This window comes from Phoenix dactylifera, chromosome 1 (assembly GCF_051530095.1).
Source record: "Phoenix dactylifera cultivar Ajwa chromosome 1, Ajwa_hap1_PhDact_Kaust_v1.1, whole genome shotgun sequence".
Taxonomy (NCBI): domain Eukaryota; kingdom Viridiplantae; phylum Streptophyta; class Magnoliopsida; order Arecales; family Arecaceae; genus Phoenix; species Phoenix dactylifera.
In genome coordinates, this window is record NC_143190.1 from 45,331,645 (window position 1) to 45,351,035 (window position 19,391).

At 40.8% G+C, this 19,391-nt stretch overlaps 3 protein-coding genes across 5 annotated transcripts; 2 read left to right on the forward strand and 1 right to left on the reverse strand.

The window, feature by feature from the left end:
* The first annotated feature begins 1,739 nt into the window (after positions 1-1,739).
* On the forward strand, positions 1,740-2,252 carry LOC120110643 (uncharacterized). Its single transcript, XM_039126221.3, has one exon. The coding sequence runs from the start codon at positions 1,740-1,742 to the stop codon at positions 2,250-2,252; it is 513 nt and encodes a 170-aa protein (XP_038982149.3).
* Positions 2,253-4,181: 1,929 nt separating this feature from the next.
* On the reverse strand, positions 4,182-14,350 carry LOC103708156 (Transducin/WD40 repeat-like superfamily protein). Of its 3 annotated transcripts, none has more exons than XM_008792952.6 (12): positions 14,228-14,350; positions 14,049-14,132; positions 11,831-11,931; positions 10,447-10,553; positions 10,278-10,344; positions 10,073-10,172; positions 9,803-9,919; positions 9,589-9,726; positions 7,523-7,604; positions 5,859-5,908; positions 5,137-5,332; positions 4,182-4,534 (listed from the first exon to the last, which is right to left on the reverse strand). In XM_008792952.6, exons 2-11 carry the CDS (start codon positions 14,118-14,120, stop codon positions 5,171-5,173), a joined length of 996 nt encoding a protein of 331 aa, XP_008791174.1. In that variant the 5' UTR covers positions 14,121-14,132; positions 14,228-14,350; the 3' UTR covers positions 4,182-4,534; positions 5,137-5,170. The 3 variants fall into 3 exon arrangements, with proteins under 3 accessions (XP_008791174.1, XP_008791177.1, XP_026660839.1); XM_008792955.6 differs by having other exon boundaries at positions 4,182-4,658; XM_026805038.4 differs by having other exon boundaries at positions 4,465-4,601.
* A 1,472-nt stretch (positions 14,351-15,822) lies between these two features.
* LOC103708158 (ATP synthase subunit delta, chloroplastic-like) lies at positions 15,823-19,267 on the forward strand. Its single transcript, XM_008792956.6, has 2 exons — positions 15,823-16,211; positions 18,191-19,267. The coding sequence occupies exon 2, from the start codon at positions 18,191-18,193 to the stop codon at positions 18,941-18,943; it is 753 nt and encodes a 250-aa protein (XP_008791178.3). The 5' UTR covers positions 15,823-16,211; the 3' UTR covers positions 18,944-19,267.
* The last annotated feature ends 124 nt before the right edge of the window (positions 19,268-19,391 follow it).

The window sequence follows — 19,391 nt, forward strand, 5'->3', positions numbered from 1 at the left end:
GGCTATCTGGGCACTGGGGGAGGATAGGGCCCCTGGTCCAGATGGCTTCCCACCGTTCTTCTTCCGGAGATACTGGGGTATTATCCGGACTACAGTGGTGGAAGCGGTCTTGTGTTTTTTCAGTCGGTCAGGGATGCCTGACGACTGGAAGGCCACATTTGTCACGCTTATACCAAAGCGTCAGGATGCGGCTGAGCCGAGCCACTTTAGGCCGATCAGTTTGTGCACTACTTTATACACAGTTGTGGCAAGAATACTGATGGATCGTATGAAGCCCCTCCTCTCTGGTATCATCTGTCAGGAGCAGGGTGCTTTTGTGAGTGGTAGGAGTATTTTCGATAATATAATGGTGGCCCAAGAGATGATGTGGGATCTTCGACGGGCCTCGAGGCGGCGAAGCCTGATGGCCGTAAAGCTGGATATGGAACGTGCTTACGACAGAATCAGGTGGAGCTTTCTTAGGCTAGCCTTGGAGAGTATGGGGTTCCATGAGACATGGATTGGGTGGGTTCTGGGGTGTATTCGAGGACCGAGGTTCTCTATCTTGGTCAATGGCTCTCCATCCCCGTTTTTCAGGTCTACTATGGGGCTCCGGCAGGGATGCCCTTTATCTCCGTATTTGTTTATCATTTGTTCTGATGTCCTGTCTCGGGCGCTGCGGGCTGCGTGCGCCGCCGGTGAGCTGGGGGCTTATGTCCCAGCTCCAGAGGCCCAGCCGATATCACATTTGCTTTTTGCCGATGACTGCCTCCTCCTGACTCGGGCTCGCGTAGCGGACGCTCAGGCTATCAGAAGGGTTTTGGCCGCCTACTGCACTATATCCGGTCAGAGAGTGAATGGCCAGAAATCCTCTATCTCCTTCAGCCCCAGCACGTCACTTGGGGTTCGACGGGAGATTCGGAGGATTCTGGAGATGCCCGAGCAGGACGGGACCTGGACCTATCTGGGTGTTCCGATCTCGGGTATGAGATTGCGAGTTTCCGAGTGCACCGGGTTGGTGCAGCGGGTTCAGAGCAGACTAGAGGGTTGGCGGGCAGCGTCCCTGTCTATGATAGGCAGAGTCACGCTGATTCGTTCTGTTCTGGGCTCCATGCCCATCTATCTTATGGCAAATACGGTGGTGCCAAAATCTGTCCTACTGAAGATTGAGCGACTTCTTCGGGGCTTCCTATGGGGCTCGCATGGAGGGGGTCGTGGGGTGCACCTGGTGGCATGGGAGCAGATCTGCCTTCCCCTCAGGGAGGGTGGTCTAGGGGTGGTGTCTCTCCTGGAGAGACGAGAGCTGCTCCTTGCCCGACAGGCTTCCCGTTTCATCTTGGAGCCGCAGGGGTTTTGGAGTCGGATTATGACTATCCGGTATGGGGGGGGCAGGCCTAGAGGGTTGGGCCTGAGGAGGGCGGAGATGCTCCTTTTTATGGCATGAGATAGCGAGGTACTTGCCATTGGTGTCGAGTCATACTCGATGGCTGATAGGCGATGGACGTAGCATCGATGTAGCCGGGGACCCATGGGTCGATGGCCTTCCTCTGCGGCTTTGGCCGACTACGGTTAGTGTCGAGGCTGGGGAGGGTCTACATGTCTGTGATCTCATGACCCCCGGGGTGGCTAGCTGGGATGAGGTTCAGTTGGCCCGATTCTTCGGGCAGTATTTGGCGGAGCGGGTCCGCTCACTCCCCTTACCACGGAGTGGCGGACCAGATGTACGTGTGTGGAGTTCCTCTACCAGATCCAGGGTCAGGATGGGCGATCTCTCCCGCATCCTTAGGCGGGAGTACGAGCCTGGCCCGGATTGTGCCTGGATCTGGCGATTGGGGCTACACCCGAGGGTAGCGTTGTTCCTCTGGAAGGTGGTCTGGGACCGCCTTCCTACTAGGGCTGTACTTGGAGGTCGAGGTGTGAGGATCCCATTGGTGTGTGGGGTTTGTGGTGTGGCCGAGACGGTGGATCATGCTCTGTTTCGGTGCACATGGGCTAGGGCCACTTGGCGTCTGGCAGGGGTCCCACAGGTCGTATGGCGAGGTAGGGACCCGTTCTTACAGGCCATGCGCCAGGGCTTGGAGTCCCCGCTGCTTCGCCAGGGGGCTGTTCGAGCGAGCTGCACTGCCTTCCAGATCTGGTTGGCTAGGAATGCTCGTACCTTCGACGAACGTCGTATGTCGCCGCGATTTGTGGTCGAGCGTGCCCGCGTTCAGGCGGCTGAGTTGGGTTACACCATCCCTGTTGGAGGGACTTTGATAGCTCGGGACACCTAGGGTTCCCACTTTGCTTCGGCAGTTTCCCGTACGGTGTTTTTCACCTGGGAGCCCCCACCCCCGAGTTTCCTCAAGGTCAACTTTGATGGGTCTGTTTTGGATGGTGGCATGCGGGGAGGCGCGGGCTTTGTTATTCGGGACCCGTCTGCCAGGGTTGTGGCTGCCGGTGGCAGTCAGTTATTTGACACTTCGATTCCGAGTGCGGAGCTGAGTGCAGCCTGGGCGGGCCTTCGCCATGCACGGTATGTCTTACAGGCTAGGTCCGTCATCCTGGAGGGTGACTCGGCCACCGTCATCAGTTGGATCCAGGGGGGTCCAAGGGGTGGCGGTAATGATCATCCCTTGCTCCGTGACATTTGGGCTACGGCGGGGGATGGATGGGCTTTTCAGGCCAAACATATTTATCGTGAAGGGAATGGTGCCGCGGATTGGGTAGCTGCGTACGTAGCTCGACACTCCGGAGGCACCTTGTGAATTGGTGATGGGGAGTTGCCCTTGGCACTCCGAGGTATCCTATTTTTTGACCTTATTGGGTGTATCCGATCCCGTCAGGTATGATTCACCCGCATTAGCAAAAAAAAAAAAAAAAAAAAAAAAAAAAAAACATGGCATGTGATTGCTTGATTGTTCACCATCAAACGGCCCTAGAAAATATTTCATCCGATTACATAGATGAGATTTCTATCAGGTTGAGCTGATCAGGTATGCAGCAGGTGATAACAACAGTTCACTCCATGAGCATTTCCATGATCCGCTGTCCAAATGTTAGCAAAGCAACTTATGTAGATGCATGAATTGCGATAGAATATTGTTTGTCATTTGCTATGTTGTCAATGTGATTTCTTTTTTTTGTCGAAAGAAAAAAGACTCAAAATATGGCACTAAATATAATACGATAATAAGTGAAAATAATGGACATGAAAAATTTTCTTGCAGTAGTTAATTTTAGCTTCATGATTTTGAGGCTTGCAAAAGATTTAATTGCACAACTAAGCATACTATAAAACCACAAAATGTTATGATTTTCTAGTAATATCTGAATAAGACACCGAAAGTGATTTTATTTCTGTTCTTAATATGTTTTTTTTACCACTTATCCAACTTGATCTAACCATGGATGCAAAGTATAACGTAAATTGCAAGCAAGACATCAGCCTTGCTCTTGGAATGCAAGAGCACTGATTGCACTGGATGCTGCAAGGGGTATTCAGTACATACGTTCATTGCCATATAGAAACTAATAACATCTTGCTGGATAATGGACTGAGAACAAAGGTCAGTCTTCTGAGTTTTTTTAGCTATTCCCTATACTTTTATGTATTTAACAAACTTGAAAAGATTAGCATCATATATTCTCTTTTGGTGCTGCCCGCATAGCACCTTTTGGACTATAGTAAGAATCAAGTACATAAGGTATCTACAACTTACTATTTTGTCATGAGATAATAAGCTCAAGGGCAGTGCTTACTGTTACAAGGTGCAGATTTTGGGGTGGCAAAGTTTGTGGAACGCTGTGGAGAAGAAAACCAAACAGCAACTTGTTTGGTCTCGATTCCTGGCTACCTGACACCAGAGAAAGTACAGATCATGCAATTATTTTTTTGGGGGAATAAGTTGGTTTCTTTCATCGACTCTTTTGGTTGCCTGCGGATGACATTTTATAGCTTTGGACAAGTCGGTCCGCGAGCTCCAGATGACCACAAATAACTATGTTATCTCTTTTGTAGTTCTTGCAGAGCTAATAACAGGTCATCATGCTCTTGTTCAAGATCACAAGGAACCCAACAAGATGAAATCGCTGATCTCGATTGTAAATTGCTTTCTATGATCCAAAATACAGCTGATTTATAGCGCCATTAAAATTCGGAATTTCCTCCAGTTTTCGAGATTATGTAGTAGTCAGAGTAATTGGTCATAACAAAATCAGCATTTCCGAACAAATGGAAGAAGATTATATTAACATCAACAGTTTGTATCTCTATCAAAATATGATCAGAAGAAAGGAAGTTTCCGAGAGGATGATCCAAAGAGTGCTTGGAGGCAGCTACAGATCAGAATCCCGATGACACTTGCCCTATAGAAGTATACAAGGTTAGCCTTCCATGGCCATGTCTTATTCTCATGAGCAATTACATGCAAATAAGCCTACACAAACAAATGAAGCATGCGCTGATCTGCTTGTATTTGCTTCCTCCTCATTGCCGATGAAACCACTGTTATGTCACCCATTTTAGATGGCAGATATCTCCATGTGGTGCTTGAGATATGACCCACTGAACCGTCTGGAAATAAGGAAGATAACAGGAGCTGGGTCAGAACCTCATGGCCTCTATTGAGTGGGTAGCATTACTGGGAGGAAACAGCCAAGTCTTCAGTAGCGTCTTGGAAGATAAGACTATATCTCAACTAGAAACGTAAATGAAATTATTCTCCTTCCCACTACAGAAGCAGGTAATAAAATGACATTGTAATGGAGTACATCAAACAGGCATTCTGGAGACAGATACCATCAATTTTAACCTTACCAGTAGTACAGCTTTTAAAGGATGCAGTATCCCACAAGAGGTAGCAAAATTTAGTGGCTATGACTGTTATATCTTCAGGAGCATGAGATTGATGTAAAGTAAATGTTGAGGGGAATGAAACAGACAATGCACACTCAAAACCAACAAGAAAACCTTTGACTGGAATTTTGAATTGAATGCAAGAGAAGTTGCAGCACAAACGTTAATTCCAATTAACCAATGCAAAAGGAAAAAAAAATCAGACCAAAAAGAATAGAGGAGGAGTTGTTTTTTGTTTCAACAATGGAGTTTACACAAAATTTCGTGAGTTTAACCAGAAGCATCAACAAACAATTGCTTTAAAGTAGGTTAAACAATACCTATTCTTAAGCAGCTTAAAGATGGTGAACTCAATCATTCACCATGTCCCGCTTCAGCTGTGCTGGGCTCTTCATTCGACTTAGATTGGTTGGGTATCCAGAAAGTAAGGACTGTTGACGCAGTTGCAAACATGGCACGACGCGGAGCCCACTTTAAGCAAGTCACAACACCAATGTAACTGTTCCAGCAGGCTACCTGTGAAGGAATCCTTGTTGTCAAGAGGAACTTGCATCCAAATAGAAGGTTTGTTATAAAAAGCAGCAGATAACCACTCATACTTCTGCTGCCAAATTATTATCCGTATAATCATAGCTTCTATTGTTCCCAAGCACTTCTTGAAAGTTGAAACAAAGTAGAATGATTCCCTTGAAAGTTGATCTAGTATCTTTTCCTATTTTTCTGGAATGAGAAAGATGAGCATTTCTAGACAAAGAACCCCACCACCTTAATTTATAAACAACCACAGCCGAAACTATCATTTATGAGATGGCTTTTGCTGTTTTCTGTTATGAAGCAGGTTACGTAATTTGGTCGATGTAGTAAAACTGATCACGAGACACATTTCAAGATATTAGACCATACATAAACTGACATTAAGGACATCAGTGGGAACAGATGAGGGAAGACATCTTGTTAGCTAATTGTTATATCGATGGAATTGCTTCTGGGCCTCTGGCCTTTGACAGACCAAAAAAAACTGAAAATGGAAAAAATGATATACCTCATTTCGCTTGTTGATGTTCCAAGCATGCAAGGTTCCATCTCCAGAGCCTATATGATGTACACTGATGTTAGAGTCAACACTTATGCTTGAAATAATTAAACTTCCCAATAGAAGTAATTTAGATATGGCACTAGTCTAACTATTCAATGACAATATGCTAATCAAATGTTGGAGCAGAACATAGCATTAAGAATTTGTTTCACAACAATGATATTTTTTTAAAAAAAGAAAATCCACATTATATGCAAAGCAGCTTGTCTGCAGATACATGACCAAAACTGAGCTTGCATTTGTGTGTACAGCATTAAACCAAAATGCATTGACGCTGCATACTCCATGGTGTGAGACCTGTACAGCCGCATAGAGACCAAGCATGCAGTAGATGGTAGATGCACTACACTATAAGCACCTGCAGATAAAACTCTGCTACATATGCATATATTGCAGTATAACATGGCACAGGCGATGCAACTGAGGAGATGTAGAGAATGGAGTTTCAGGAATATTCAACTACGAAAATCTAATGCTAAAATACTCTTAAAAAATAGATGGGCTATTTCTATTTCTCTCTCCAACAATGGCAAGCTCACTTCAAATTCACCCATCATTCTTCACATAGATACGTCCAAACATACACATTGATGTTTGTATAAGAGGTCTGCTGACCCCAAACTTCGCTCAGCCCAACCAATTCCCACCCCTATTTACTTAATGTCGGATAGCCTCATGTATAGGTCTAAATATGTATGGTTTATCTATTCATCTTGCCATTTTCTGTCCATTTCCTTGCAAGGGTCATAAGAATGACTCATGGCTTGGATGATAGAACTAATATGCCTTCTTAGGAAAGACACCTTTATAAGACAAAATATGTATGAGACCTATAGCTATATCATAGTATATGCATGTAGAGGCTTGATGCGCTATTAGATAGAGAAAGAATGTCCAAAAGGTTGAAAGAGGCATTTTCTATGATTGAAAAAGGTGAAAAAGAATGATAAGACAGTTAAAGATCGATATGAAGAGTAAACAAGAGAAAATGTAGAGAATGGAACAAATAACGGAAGGGACAAATAATTGAGAAAAAATAGGAGTTTTTATTGATAAAAAAAGAGAATCTCAACAGTTGATTTGTATCAACAAAGGTGAAATATGACTCTCGATTGTTGGAAGCACTGTAGGAACCAAAAAGGAAAGAGAACTAAAACCCACATACTGACAGTCCTCAAATCATCTATATGAAGTTGGTTTTACAAATCTATGTATGATCAATCAATAACCTCACTAGAACCTATATAAATGGAAGGAAGTTGATGTGGCAATTTAAGCGATAAAAAAGGAAAAAGAATAAAGGAGAACATTAAAAAAGATTTTAGTTACCGAGACAGCTGTTAAGGTTTTTATTATTAAATCAGGCCAATATGTATATATTAAACTAAGGTCATTTGTTTGTAGCACATGTTAACAAAAGCTACAAGGTGCCAGAGAAATGGACTCTAGTTGAGGAATTGATGAACAATCTTGCTGTTGGAAACATATTTTAACCATCATGGTGCCTTTAAAGGTGTAGCTACATTTTCATCCACATATATAATAAAAAGCCAAAAAGCATATATCAATTTACATTAAGGTAAACTAAAATGGAATACATATGATTTCACCTGACACTACATATTGCCCATCTGGAGTAAAGGTAGCCTCAGATGTTAAATTAGGTGATGGTTCCAGACTAAATCCACAACGCTGCATAGAAAGATGAAGTGACAATTTCAATTTGTCAATCCTTAGTATTGCCTCAAACATATCATTAAAAAAGAAATAGCAACGATTTATAGCTAATATGTGTGACTGGTTAAACAACTCGTACTTTGATAAACACCTCGTAACTGGGTGGAAGAAGACTACGTCGGTCATAAGCAAAAGAATAGATCCGGTTTTACCCAAGTTGCAAAGTCACAAATGTGAGAATTGAATTTGAATGCCTATACAAAAGTCTAATTTGGCACACAGCGCACGCGTGCGCACACAGAGACATAGGAATAAATTACATTTTCATTAATCTCTTTTTGTAACGTTGAATAAAGAAATAGAAAAAGTTACTTGCTCGGCAAAAATAGTAAAAGCTATTATTTCCTATGGTGTTTCACCTTGTACGTAAAATTAACAAAGTGCATTATTGTTAAGTGCTATACTCAGTGATCAATATATTCATATTTCAAAATGTCACCCTTTATCTCAAATGTTTCAATAAATTGACTTGTTTGATGTGTGCACTAAAGACAACAACACTAGCCAATTGATAATGTTTACATGTATCCAAGAAGCGGTAACAAGTACAAATCATGAAATATAGAATGTTTATTTTCTAATGATATTAGCATTAAGAATGATGAAAAAGACACCAGCAATGTAGGTAGCATGTTATTTTTTAAATGTTTCAAGAAAACCAATAGTTTATTGTTGTCTGGCTTACAAGTCTTCTTATCAAAATACATTCCACATCCAAACTCCAAATTAGCTCAAGGAAACAAGATACATGAAAATTCATAATTCTTTTTTTAACCATCCAGCATTAGTCAGCCTCAAGAACAAGACTAACTCCAGATGTTATTATGGTGGGATAAAAGCCATATTGAACTCATAATTGTAAGAGTCCACCAACAGTTAGAATCTGCTATTAAAGAGTATAATAAATCCATGAAGTGTCTGATATATTTCCAACTCTTAGATATGTCTTGAATTTTTTAAACTAGAAGCAATAAAGATAACAACATATGCACTGTGGAGAATAGATGTTTGTATTCAGTGTGAAGATTCCAGATTAAACGAATAGAATGAGGAAACAAATCTCAACTCTTTAAGCCGAAAGCAACCTTGTTATGTAGATATTGCATCTAATATGAAGATGGCCACGCCCCGTTGAGAATAACAAATAAATTTGGTTTCTAAAGGAGGCTGTCTTTGTCACAAGGAGGGCCATTTTTTTTTCAAAAAAAAAGGATTCAAGTTATAGAAAGGATTAGGAAAGAATGTCTAAACAGAGAATATTGCTCTAAAAGGGAATTAGCAGAGAATTAGGATTCATAAAGCAAACACATAATAGGAGAGGCTGGTGTTTCGGATACTAGTATCAGGCACAAGTGACATTCATTTAACTGAGGCTATAGCATGGCTAAGCAGCATAAGTTTAAGGGTAAAAAGAGTTTTAAGCTTCTTGATACATAGGCTGAGACAAATTGGCTTTCTACTCCGTTAAGGGGAGTGGGTAGAATTCAAGTTTCAAGAGGGTATAAAATGTGATAACAGCACTACAATCTTCCTGAAAAGATAACTTTCATGTAATAAAGGTTATTCACAAAGTTACAAATTTGTAAATGATTTAACGTCATTCAAAATTCAATAAACAAAGGGTTATTTAAAGTTCTTGTAGAGATGCAAAATTTTGCTAACAGAAAATTTAATACAATTGTAAATCAAAGGAAAAAAAGATTTTCATCGACATAAGGCTTTGCGACGTCATTTATACATCCACCCACAAGCCACTTATGACTTTTAAATAGAAACAATTTAAAAGGAAAAATCTCAGGATGAAGAACTGATACTAGTGGATGTGGTAAGCATCAAAATTAGAAGGTTCTATTTCACTTTAAGGATCAAATGTTGTCATGCCAGATTTTAATAATTTTGATTAATGGATAATGTATGAAAATCCCAGTGGTAAACCAACCTTCTCTCCTCCATAGGCATCTAGAACATAGATATTGTTATTTGTTGTTGTCAAGAGCATGGACTTGCCATCATTGCTGAACTTGATATCACAAACCTCTGCAGTATCTCCACCAACCAGAAAGGTGTCAAATGGACCCTGAGATTTGGAGAGAATGTTATACGTAATCATTCCAGATAAATTACACGAACTCATGGTTACTTTGGATAAAGACCTTGTCATAAGAACGGGAATCAAACAACTTAATAGCACCCCCCTCCATTGCAACTGCAAAAACAAGGCCTTGTTGATCATAAGCAACAGTGGGCCTACCACGTAACCGCAGAATCCCCTGAAGGTTAAACAGTAACCATGAATTGCATTCAGACAATCTGAATAGTATGTTTTGACCTAGATTAAGTCTGTTTCAAAGAATCATCTGTTGCTAATCCCTTATGCACTTATTTCAAAACCCTAAGATGCACAGCAAGAAGCACACTTCAACCTGGCAAGCATTTACACGAAGATCCCATAATCTTACGCTATGGTCAAGCGACCCAGACATGAAACTGTCATTGATAGGAGACATGCAGAGTGAAACAACTCTGAAATCAAAATGGAAGAGCTTATTTAGCAATTAGAGAAATAAGGTGGATGATAAGAATCCAAATTTCAACTGCATGATTACCAAATGGCAACAGAATCACCACCTCTCTTTGTGCCCTTTAAAGTAGCGTAGGCAACGATTATCATACATAGAAAGGTACCTCAAAGATTCTGTTTAAGAAAAGAGTATTAGAGGGGAAAAAACCTGCCTGCTCCTATGGGGAGATGTCCAATGGAAATCAAATCATAGTGCAACATAAAGAAAAGCAGCACCTGTAGATTCCAAATCATATCTTGAAGAGCATAAAATGGAACTCGGATGATGTGTAAAGCAAACTCGATCAGCGCCATGCTTCTTATGATATGTTGTCTTCAGCAACCTGAATATAAAAATCAACTCTGACTTATTAATACAAAAATTACAAAGAAAATCACATTATTTTTTCTAGGTTCTGGTTTGACAAAATAAGAATAGCTTTTATATCTCTGGGCTGTGTCTCATCTATTGGTAAAAGAGCAAAGATATAGCTACCATAAAAAAGTCAAAAATGGAACCCTTCCCATGAAGGGATAATAAAATCCACTTATAGAGTAACATAAGAGAAACCCTGCCTGTAAAAGAATGAGACACTTGATTCGTTGTATAAAGTTTCTAGATCTCATACCTGAAGAACAATAAGAAACAAGATGAAAAACACTACACGGAGAGCACGATACTACGAATAACAGAGATACATGACAGATGCTAACAATCAATGAACACTGATCCCTGAACCCTCTCCCCCCAAGCCCCCCATGTGCACATCTGCATAGGGAAAGAGCTAAAGTACAATTTGGCCCGTGTGAGGGTCACCTATTCATAAAATATGACTATCTCATCCAGTGGTTACAAGCAGACATGGACTTTCCTGCATGTGCATTTTTCTAATGTCAATCAGCCTGATCCATGTATGAGATGGTGATGGATGTGAAGAAAGGAGGATAGGTAATCATCTTGCCACCAGAAGTGGACATCTCAGATGTGATAAATAATTCTAAAAGGAGCATTGGATATATATGAAAGTGGAGGCAAAGTCAACTAATCTTGAGATTTGTCCCTTGATCAACTTGTCACACCCTAACATAAATTAGTCAATGTCAAAACTTCACACAAAAAAAACACCGAATAATATGTCATTGTACCCATCAAGAGAATGAGTACACAAATAGTGCCCTCCGCACGTCTAGCTTTCTCGTAGTTTAGACTTCCATATATTTGTATCCTGAATTGGCCCACAAGCAAGGTAATTTCGATTGTACTTATGGATTAGGACCATAAGGTGCCCTGATTTTGGTCAAGTGAAATATGAACTAGCTACTTAAAAATAACGAAAGAAGTTTGACACTATATAGGAGGATTCCGTCCACCTAAAATTGAATGCTCTTATTGGATAATCTACTTATCCTACAAAACCACCCTTGGACCCTCCCACAGAAAGCACAAGCATGAACAAGTTGAAGCATAAACCATAAGAAATTTGGTTGTGATGTATCGGACTTATAATCAACACCAAAATAATGTATTGTACAATAAAGAAAATGCCATGACTACCATATTACCACTATAACAAACTTAATCTCAATATATGCATAAAATCACAGGGTAAAGTATACTCACGTAGCATTTGTGATATTATAAAGGCGTATAGAATCATCCTCACATGAGGTGATAAGCAGATCTTCTGTACGATGAAAATCAAGAGAACTTATTTTCCCTACCTGTAACAAGTTGACATGAGACCAACAAGATATAACACCCAAATCATGTAACTGAACATTATGTAGCGAAAGAAGATAAAAGCCATGCTTCAAGACCATTAACTATACAAATGGGTAACTGAGACTTGGATAAGTGTCATTGCATCCATTACACATTTCAAAAAGAAATTTAGTGCAAGTGTGATCCAAACAAAACCAATTTATATAGTTGATTGGTTTCACACCGGGTTTAGTGTCTCGTATTTGTATTCGCGCCTTGCCCGCGTTCAAGGGCGCCTCTGCTTCAATTTGTGATGAAAGGTCGACTAGTTCTGGATTGGGGAAGGGAAGTCCACACAATGCAAGGCTACTCGTGGATGTGGAAATCACACGTGTGTTAACCTCCTTATGTTCAGGAGGTATCGAGGAAAGACAGAAATATGGGTTAATCAACAGTTCCCAACAGAGATAGATTTTGTGTACTTGTTTTGCCACATTGCTCTTTCTTCCTTTGATTTCTTGAACATCTAAGCCAGCAGCTGGGGCTAGAACAAGGAAGTTTGACAGCTTTGACTCTTGGCAAGCAAGCCAACCAGACCAACTTCTTTTGCAATGGAATAGGAGAAAGGGGAGTGTGGCGGGCGGGCACCTTGCGCACAGGCGTCACAATAGAAATATAGAATGCTATCATTCACTTTCCAACTCCCATCTATGGGGAGAGGATATTCTTCTAATGCAGATAACATGAATGCAGATGGTTCATAGAATAATAAAGATGAGGTATAGGTTTGATGTAAGATGGGATAATACACCTTTGAGATCAAGGTTTTAAAATCCAGCTTTACTTTTGGTTTCAGTCCCTGGGTAGAGTTTCATCAGTTTCAATAGTTTCAGCAGTTTTGCATCAAGTTTCAGAGTTTTGGTCCAAAAAACAAATCCCTAAATGTTAGAAAATTTTATAAAGTAACAATCAAAGTAAGTTATTTCACATCATTCTATTGTCTTTGAGTTATCTAGGATTAGAATTTATATAGCTTGGGCAAGTTTATTGTGCTCAGAGTTCATCTACAAAGGGTACAGTTTTCCAATCAAGGCATGGTCCATAAAATTATGAATATTTCCTAATACTGGCTTGCAATGTTGAGTTAATTCTGACTAGTGTTGTTGAGTTTCTAGGAAAGGCAACTTTAGGAAAGCGCAGGGTGCCCCAACCAAAATGCAAGACTAGTTCAAGAGAGGGAAACCTACCTAATTGGTTGTACAAGTCTATAAGAGAACTTACCGACCTAGAAAGCCTCCTCTATGGTTGGAATCGTCTTAGCATGAAGAAGGGAAGACAAGCACTAATATACTAGACCAAGATTTGCTACCTCGGTACCGAAACTCGTACCGGTGTCATACTAGCACATGTCAGTATAATACGAAATTGTTTTGGTGACCGAGTGCTAGTACACCATCCGAATTGGGTACCGGTACCGAATCGGTATGGTACGGTACGCCCCATACAGACCAGTTCGGACCAATATGGTATACTATGTACCAGGTTGTATCCATCTCTTAGGAAGAAGGTGTAAGCCAATGAACCAAAATAACAGACTCCCCGGTAATAACAATGGCATGTATAAGCCACAACTGATAACTAACTCTAAGCACATCCACCGACCCATTTTCCTTGCAAAGCACCTTAATTCAGAATCAACATAAAGTAAAGAAGAACAAATTTGAAGAGAATTAAACACTAGACATGACACCGTGGTTTTTGTAGCTCAATAGGCCCTATCTTCTTATCAGTGGCCACCACCATCAAACAAAACAACCAGATGGTTCCTTAGCAAGGACCCTTTTCACCTTTCCCCCATATGGACAAGCTCCGACCATGAGGAGCTGAAAAAAGATGAATAAAATATGTCCTTAAACAGATAGCGTCAAGCACATGATAACGTCAAGCCATCGAAGGAACAAATCCCTTCAATCTCATCATACTAGAATTAGGGTAAACAGTGTAACTAATCATATATAAAAGAATGACAATCGTGCAATTTCCTCAGGTACATAAATATCCAAATTAACCTAAAAATTTCATCAAGAAGGAAACAACAATGTATAAACATATGTATTGATCGGAAATCAATACTCACATAGTCATTGAAGATGGCACCGACTGCCATGCTGTGGACGGTCTCATCGTCGAGTTGTGCGATCGCCGACATCACCTTTGCTTTCTGTGCAAGAAAATATGAAGAAAGGGCGAGAGTTCTTGATCAGAAACCATAAAACAAAAGAATATGAACGACTAATTGGAGGTGAACAGGATCACCGGTCTGGTATAGCTGCTGCGACGCTCGGTTTCGGGAGCGAGGGGGAGGTGCGGGGAGGCGAGGAAGAAGGTAGGTGGAGTTTGAGCTGGAGACGCCTCGGAGAACCAGTTGGCCCGACCGATTTGGTTGGGTTTTTGTGCAGACCCTGCATAGAAGCTGCTGGCCCGAGCCCGGTCCGGTTGAGAGAACCCTGGCAGCCCCCGCCCCACCCGAGAAAAAAAACCTAGAACTGTGGAGAGTGCACCCAAGGCGCATCCGCGAAAGATAGATTAGGGCGACTCGGCTGCGATGATCGACTGGATCCGGGATCAGAGGTGTACAGGCGAGGGCAGGCTTCTATTTTTCGATATACGTAGACTACTGGAGGAGTATGGCTCCCAACAGGCCACGCATATCTACAAGAAAGCAAATGATGCAGCATACTGAGTTACTTTCCATGCGGCTCACCATTCTAGAGGGTTTATATGGATGACTCGTGACACTGTGCCGACTCTGTTATCTGATTGTATTGGCTGCATTCACATGCGTAGCGTGTGAGCTGCCGTTGCACCAAAAAAAAAAAAAAGCTAGATCGAGAAGAGGGGTTGGGTAGAGAAAATTGAAGGTTGGTTATAACTAATAAGTAGTATAATAAACAAATATATTCCACATAATGATTAATATTTTGATAATCTTATTTTGGGTCCACTCATTGTATTTAGGATTATATCCTAACCTCGCGTGATAGATCTCATTTAATATTAAGATGATCATAATTTCAACATTGTTATAAGATGAAATATTTTAGAATAGAATTTGCAGGGAGCTAAATTACAAGAAAATGATGCATGAAGAGCATTTCATTAATCGAATGCATATTTGTCGCGGTTGTTTTCTTTTCTCTACAAATTAGTAAATACTATAAAGAGAGTGATGTTGAATATAATATTTGCACAAATATTCGCTATTTCTTGCTCTCACTTTCTTTTTTTTTAAAAAATAATTTTTTATTTCAAAAAACTATGGCAATTTTACAAAAAAAAATGAAAAATAGAAGGGTATTGTCAAATACGCCATTCAGTCTGGCTGGCCCTAATTTTTGTTAGAGACCAAGCTATGATTATTAATAATTACAAAATATACTTTTGGACTAAGTTATATTTTTGAAGGTATAAAACTTGAGTGAAAGTATAAATAGATCTTAATTATTTCAACTCCGACTTCTCAATGATGTCATTCGTGACATATGCCTCTATTGCTTGTGAGAATTCTATATATAATCGGTATCTACAACAATTTGATCAGACATCCATGTCTTTCAACAAATTTGCCTTTGTCTGATTTTTTTGATAACTTCAATCATTACACAAGAAGAATGCAACTTGGATGATCCCCATAGGTTAAGGTCATGACTCACACATATTCCTCTTTCTAAGTTACCTAATTTGAATTTGACTCAAACCTAATTTGAAGCTTGACCAGCCTGACTTCATAAATCTTGATACACGTGTTTCGGAGTTTGGATTAGGTTAGGTGGATCCGACTGGGTCAAACCAGACCATGCTCGGGTTGAATAGATGAGTTCAATAGATAGAAACGGAGTCCATTAACCCAAGCATCCCGTTGCGGGTGCAGCTTGAGTGGTTTCCGAGGCAATCCATACTTTATCCCAGGCTTATCCATGGAATATCGAGAGGATGTGATGTGATGGAGATCGTTCGAGGGGCCGGAGACGAGTGGATCTCATATCAGAGGTGAAGATGGGGATTCTGCGGCTGTCATCGCCTCCTGCTCCTCCACGACGCGAGAGCTCCCTATATATTATGTATCCACGCAATCCTCCATTATCCATTCCCCAATACAAGATAGAACAAAATTTTTATTCCCTCCCCTTCCTTCCACCTTGTTGCTCGTTCAGAGAAACGCTGAGGCCTCTTCTCTCGTCCTTTGTTTCCTCAACTCGACTCAGCTCAAGTGGAGGACGTTTCTTCTTCCGCTTTACAGGTCTCTCTCTTATTCTTCTTCTTACGAACTGATCGTTCTCCTCGTAATTATTCCTGCCCGGGATATTTTGGTAGCTCGTGAAATATGTAGTGAGAGGAAACCATCCCACCTTCCAGAAAGATGGAAAAGATGGGATCTAGAGCGAGTTTGTGAACATCATATTACCGTAATGCTTTTTGTACCAGGTTCTGTCATGATATAATAATTTGTTCCTCCAAGAATAGAAGATGGATTAATGAGTGTTTATTCTCAAAATCATCAGTACCAGTTGCATGGAGAGATATCATAATATCTTGCAAGCTTTTCTTTTTTTCCACAACAGAGGAATGTTTTCGCTCAAAATAGACAACCTCAGGCAATGAATTTCCAAGCCACCAGCATGTTTGTTTGCATGGAGGAAGATCTAGTCGTTCTTTCTTCAGATTCTTAACTCCAGAATCATGCCAACAAGTTTACATGATCTTACCGCGTCTCATAGCAGTAGTTAAAATGCACTACTCCTCTGCCCTGCTTGCCTCTGTGTGCATGAGACATCTCATCGAAACTCCTCGATGTTCCTGTGAAAGCCACCAAATATGGGATTCTTCCATGATTCAATCTGATTGTTTTCCATAGTTATGCCACCAAATAAGTTTGATAAGAAGCTGCGCATTTTCTGCTGTGAGCTATCTCTAATTAACCAACTGTGAGAGATGCTGAATAGAAGTATAAGAAACAGATGGGCCATGATTATAGATTTGCATTTGATGACTTCTATGGCGTTATGGAGTGTTCGTTCTCAAAATGAATACTACCATGGAAGACTAGCACAATAACTTGAAGGAGCTGTTTTCTTAGGAGAGGCACTCAACTTCGCATGCTGATGAAACTTGAATGCTCTGCATTCAAATTAGGCAACCTCAGGCAATGAATTGCCTAGCTAACAGCATATCATTTTATGTAGAGGACGAGCTTTTTCTGGTCCAAATTCTCAGCTCTGTGATCTTGAAACAGATCCAACTAGTTCAACAAGTCCTCCCAAGTTCTAAACCAGTCCAATAAATCAGGATCCGTACATTCTTAAGATGCACGCTTGTCCACCGTGCTTGCGTCTGTGTGGGTTAGCTTGAATTCAATTCCATATCCACACCAAGATCAGGCCCGTTGGCTCCATAGAACCTGAGATTTTTCAGCATTCTTGTTACAAGGAGAAGGCTAATCTGAAAATTTTAGTCAGAATTCTTGGTACTTGCCTTGGAGAAATGCAGGTGTCAGCTCTGCCTTTCAAAGCTCTACACTGTTGTCTTTCTATGTGCCAATTCACACTTTTGGCTCATTGATGATTAAACTTTCATTCTACATGACCTGCAATTTCATGTAAAATTGCATATAGATCGTTGTCTGCATTATCTGAAAAAATCAGAAACGAAATAATCACGCAAAAAAAAAACTATTTGGGGGGTTTTCAATTTTTTTCTGAAATTTAATTTAGTGTAATCATGTCATCGAACATTTAAATTTGTTCAATTTGGACCCTGGCTACAAATTTAAAGAGGAATTCATAGCAATCAGACGGAATTCATAGCCAGAGTCCGAGTTGAACGAATGTAAAAGATTAATGACCTAATTGTACTAAATTAAAATTCAAGAGAAAATTAAAAAAATTCCAAATAATTCATGTTTTTTTGTATGATTCTTCCAAATCAAAAATTAGGCAACAAGGGGAGCTTAATGTCATCAGTTTGCCGAGTCAAATAAATTCATCATTAATTCGGGCTTCAGTCGTGTTGTTTTGTCTTCATATCACTGACCCAAAATTTTCAAACATTAATCCTTTTCAGGTTTAACGAATCATATCTTCATACTTCATCATAGCATTATAAAATCATGGGATGCAAACTTGTATATTTTTCGATAAAATTGCATTGCTCGACTTCGTGTCTCCTTGGATGCCATTTGATACGTTCAATGAGATGATCGACACTTTTAAAATCTTGCAGATGAGCATCTTAAATCAGTCTGCCGGTCCCTGTGGGCAGCCATTGTTCCCTTCCAAAGGTACTGATACCCAAGATGTGTGTCGACATCTTCCAATGGCCATGCCGCTGCATGGAACTCGTTCCTTGAAGGCACCCCAGCTGAGCTCATCGAAGAGAACCTCAATAACCATTGCAAGCAGAGACTCCTCAGTAGGGGAATCTTTTAGTGGAGCAACCAATGCTACTATTGAGAATGAGAGTCAGAATGGCATGCCGGAATGGTTTAGTAATGACCATCAATCGAAGCCCATGGATCATCCTGCGACGATCGAGCGTAACGACGGATGCAGGACAGCAGTACGTGATGTGGAATTCCAGCCCTTCTCTCTGAACTTCTTGCATGCTTTTATGGATAATGAGAAGTTGGATGCGATAAAAGATGTCATGGGAGAGGCTGCAGGCAGCATCTCTTCGCAGCCAAGCGGCGTGCTCGCCATTGTTGTTTCCTCTGCTGTGAAGCTGGACGGCAGACAGATCGATCTCATAGCTAAGAAGATGCAGAGACTGACAGGCTTTCCAAACTTGAGAATGGAGAACATCATCGATCCATCATTAATAGCTGGCTTCGTCATTAGCTATGGTGATGACGACTCCCATGTCATTGACCTCAGCGTTAAAGGTCAGTTGGCTGCGCTTGCGGCGCGCGTCGAATCTTCTGATCAGAGAATTGCCAGCCATGGCCAGAATTGGAGTCTCTTGAAGAGCAAGCGCTGAAGTGCATATCGAGAAGCATGCTGATTCTATACCGGTTAGCTCTGAAATTTTGGCATCAGAGACTGGATGTCATCAGGATATTAACTCACTTCAGTAAGAATAATAGTCTGGCTGTGTTTGTTTGTTGACTATACTTGCTGTTGCTGACAGTAAATAACTTCAGTGCTGGGAGGAAATATCACTGCAAGTCCTCACAAAACATCCTTTCTGTTTTATTTTGCGATGTAACAAATAAATCACTATTGTACTTTTATATGAGCTTTGTAAAAAAAATCTTGGTAAGAGAGCTTGCCCACATTAACGCTTTCTTGAATTGCACCTTTATCATCTCGTCTAACAAGTTGCAAGCAACCTTCTTGGTTTTATCTTTTAACCAGATAGATGGTTGGCACAAGATCTCTAAACCATGTTCATTGAGTGAATTGAAGAAGCAATCACCATAAGACAT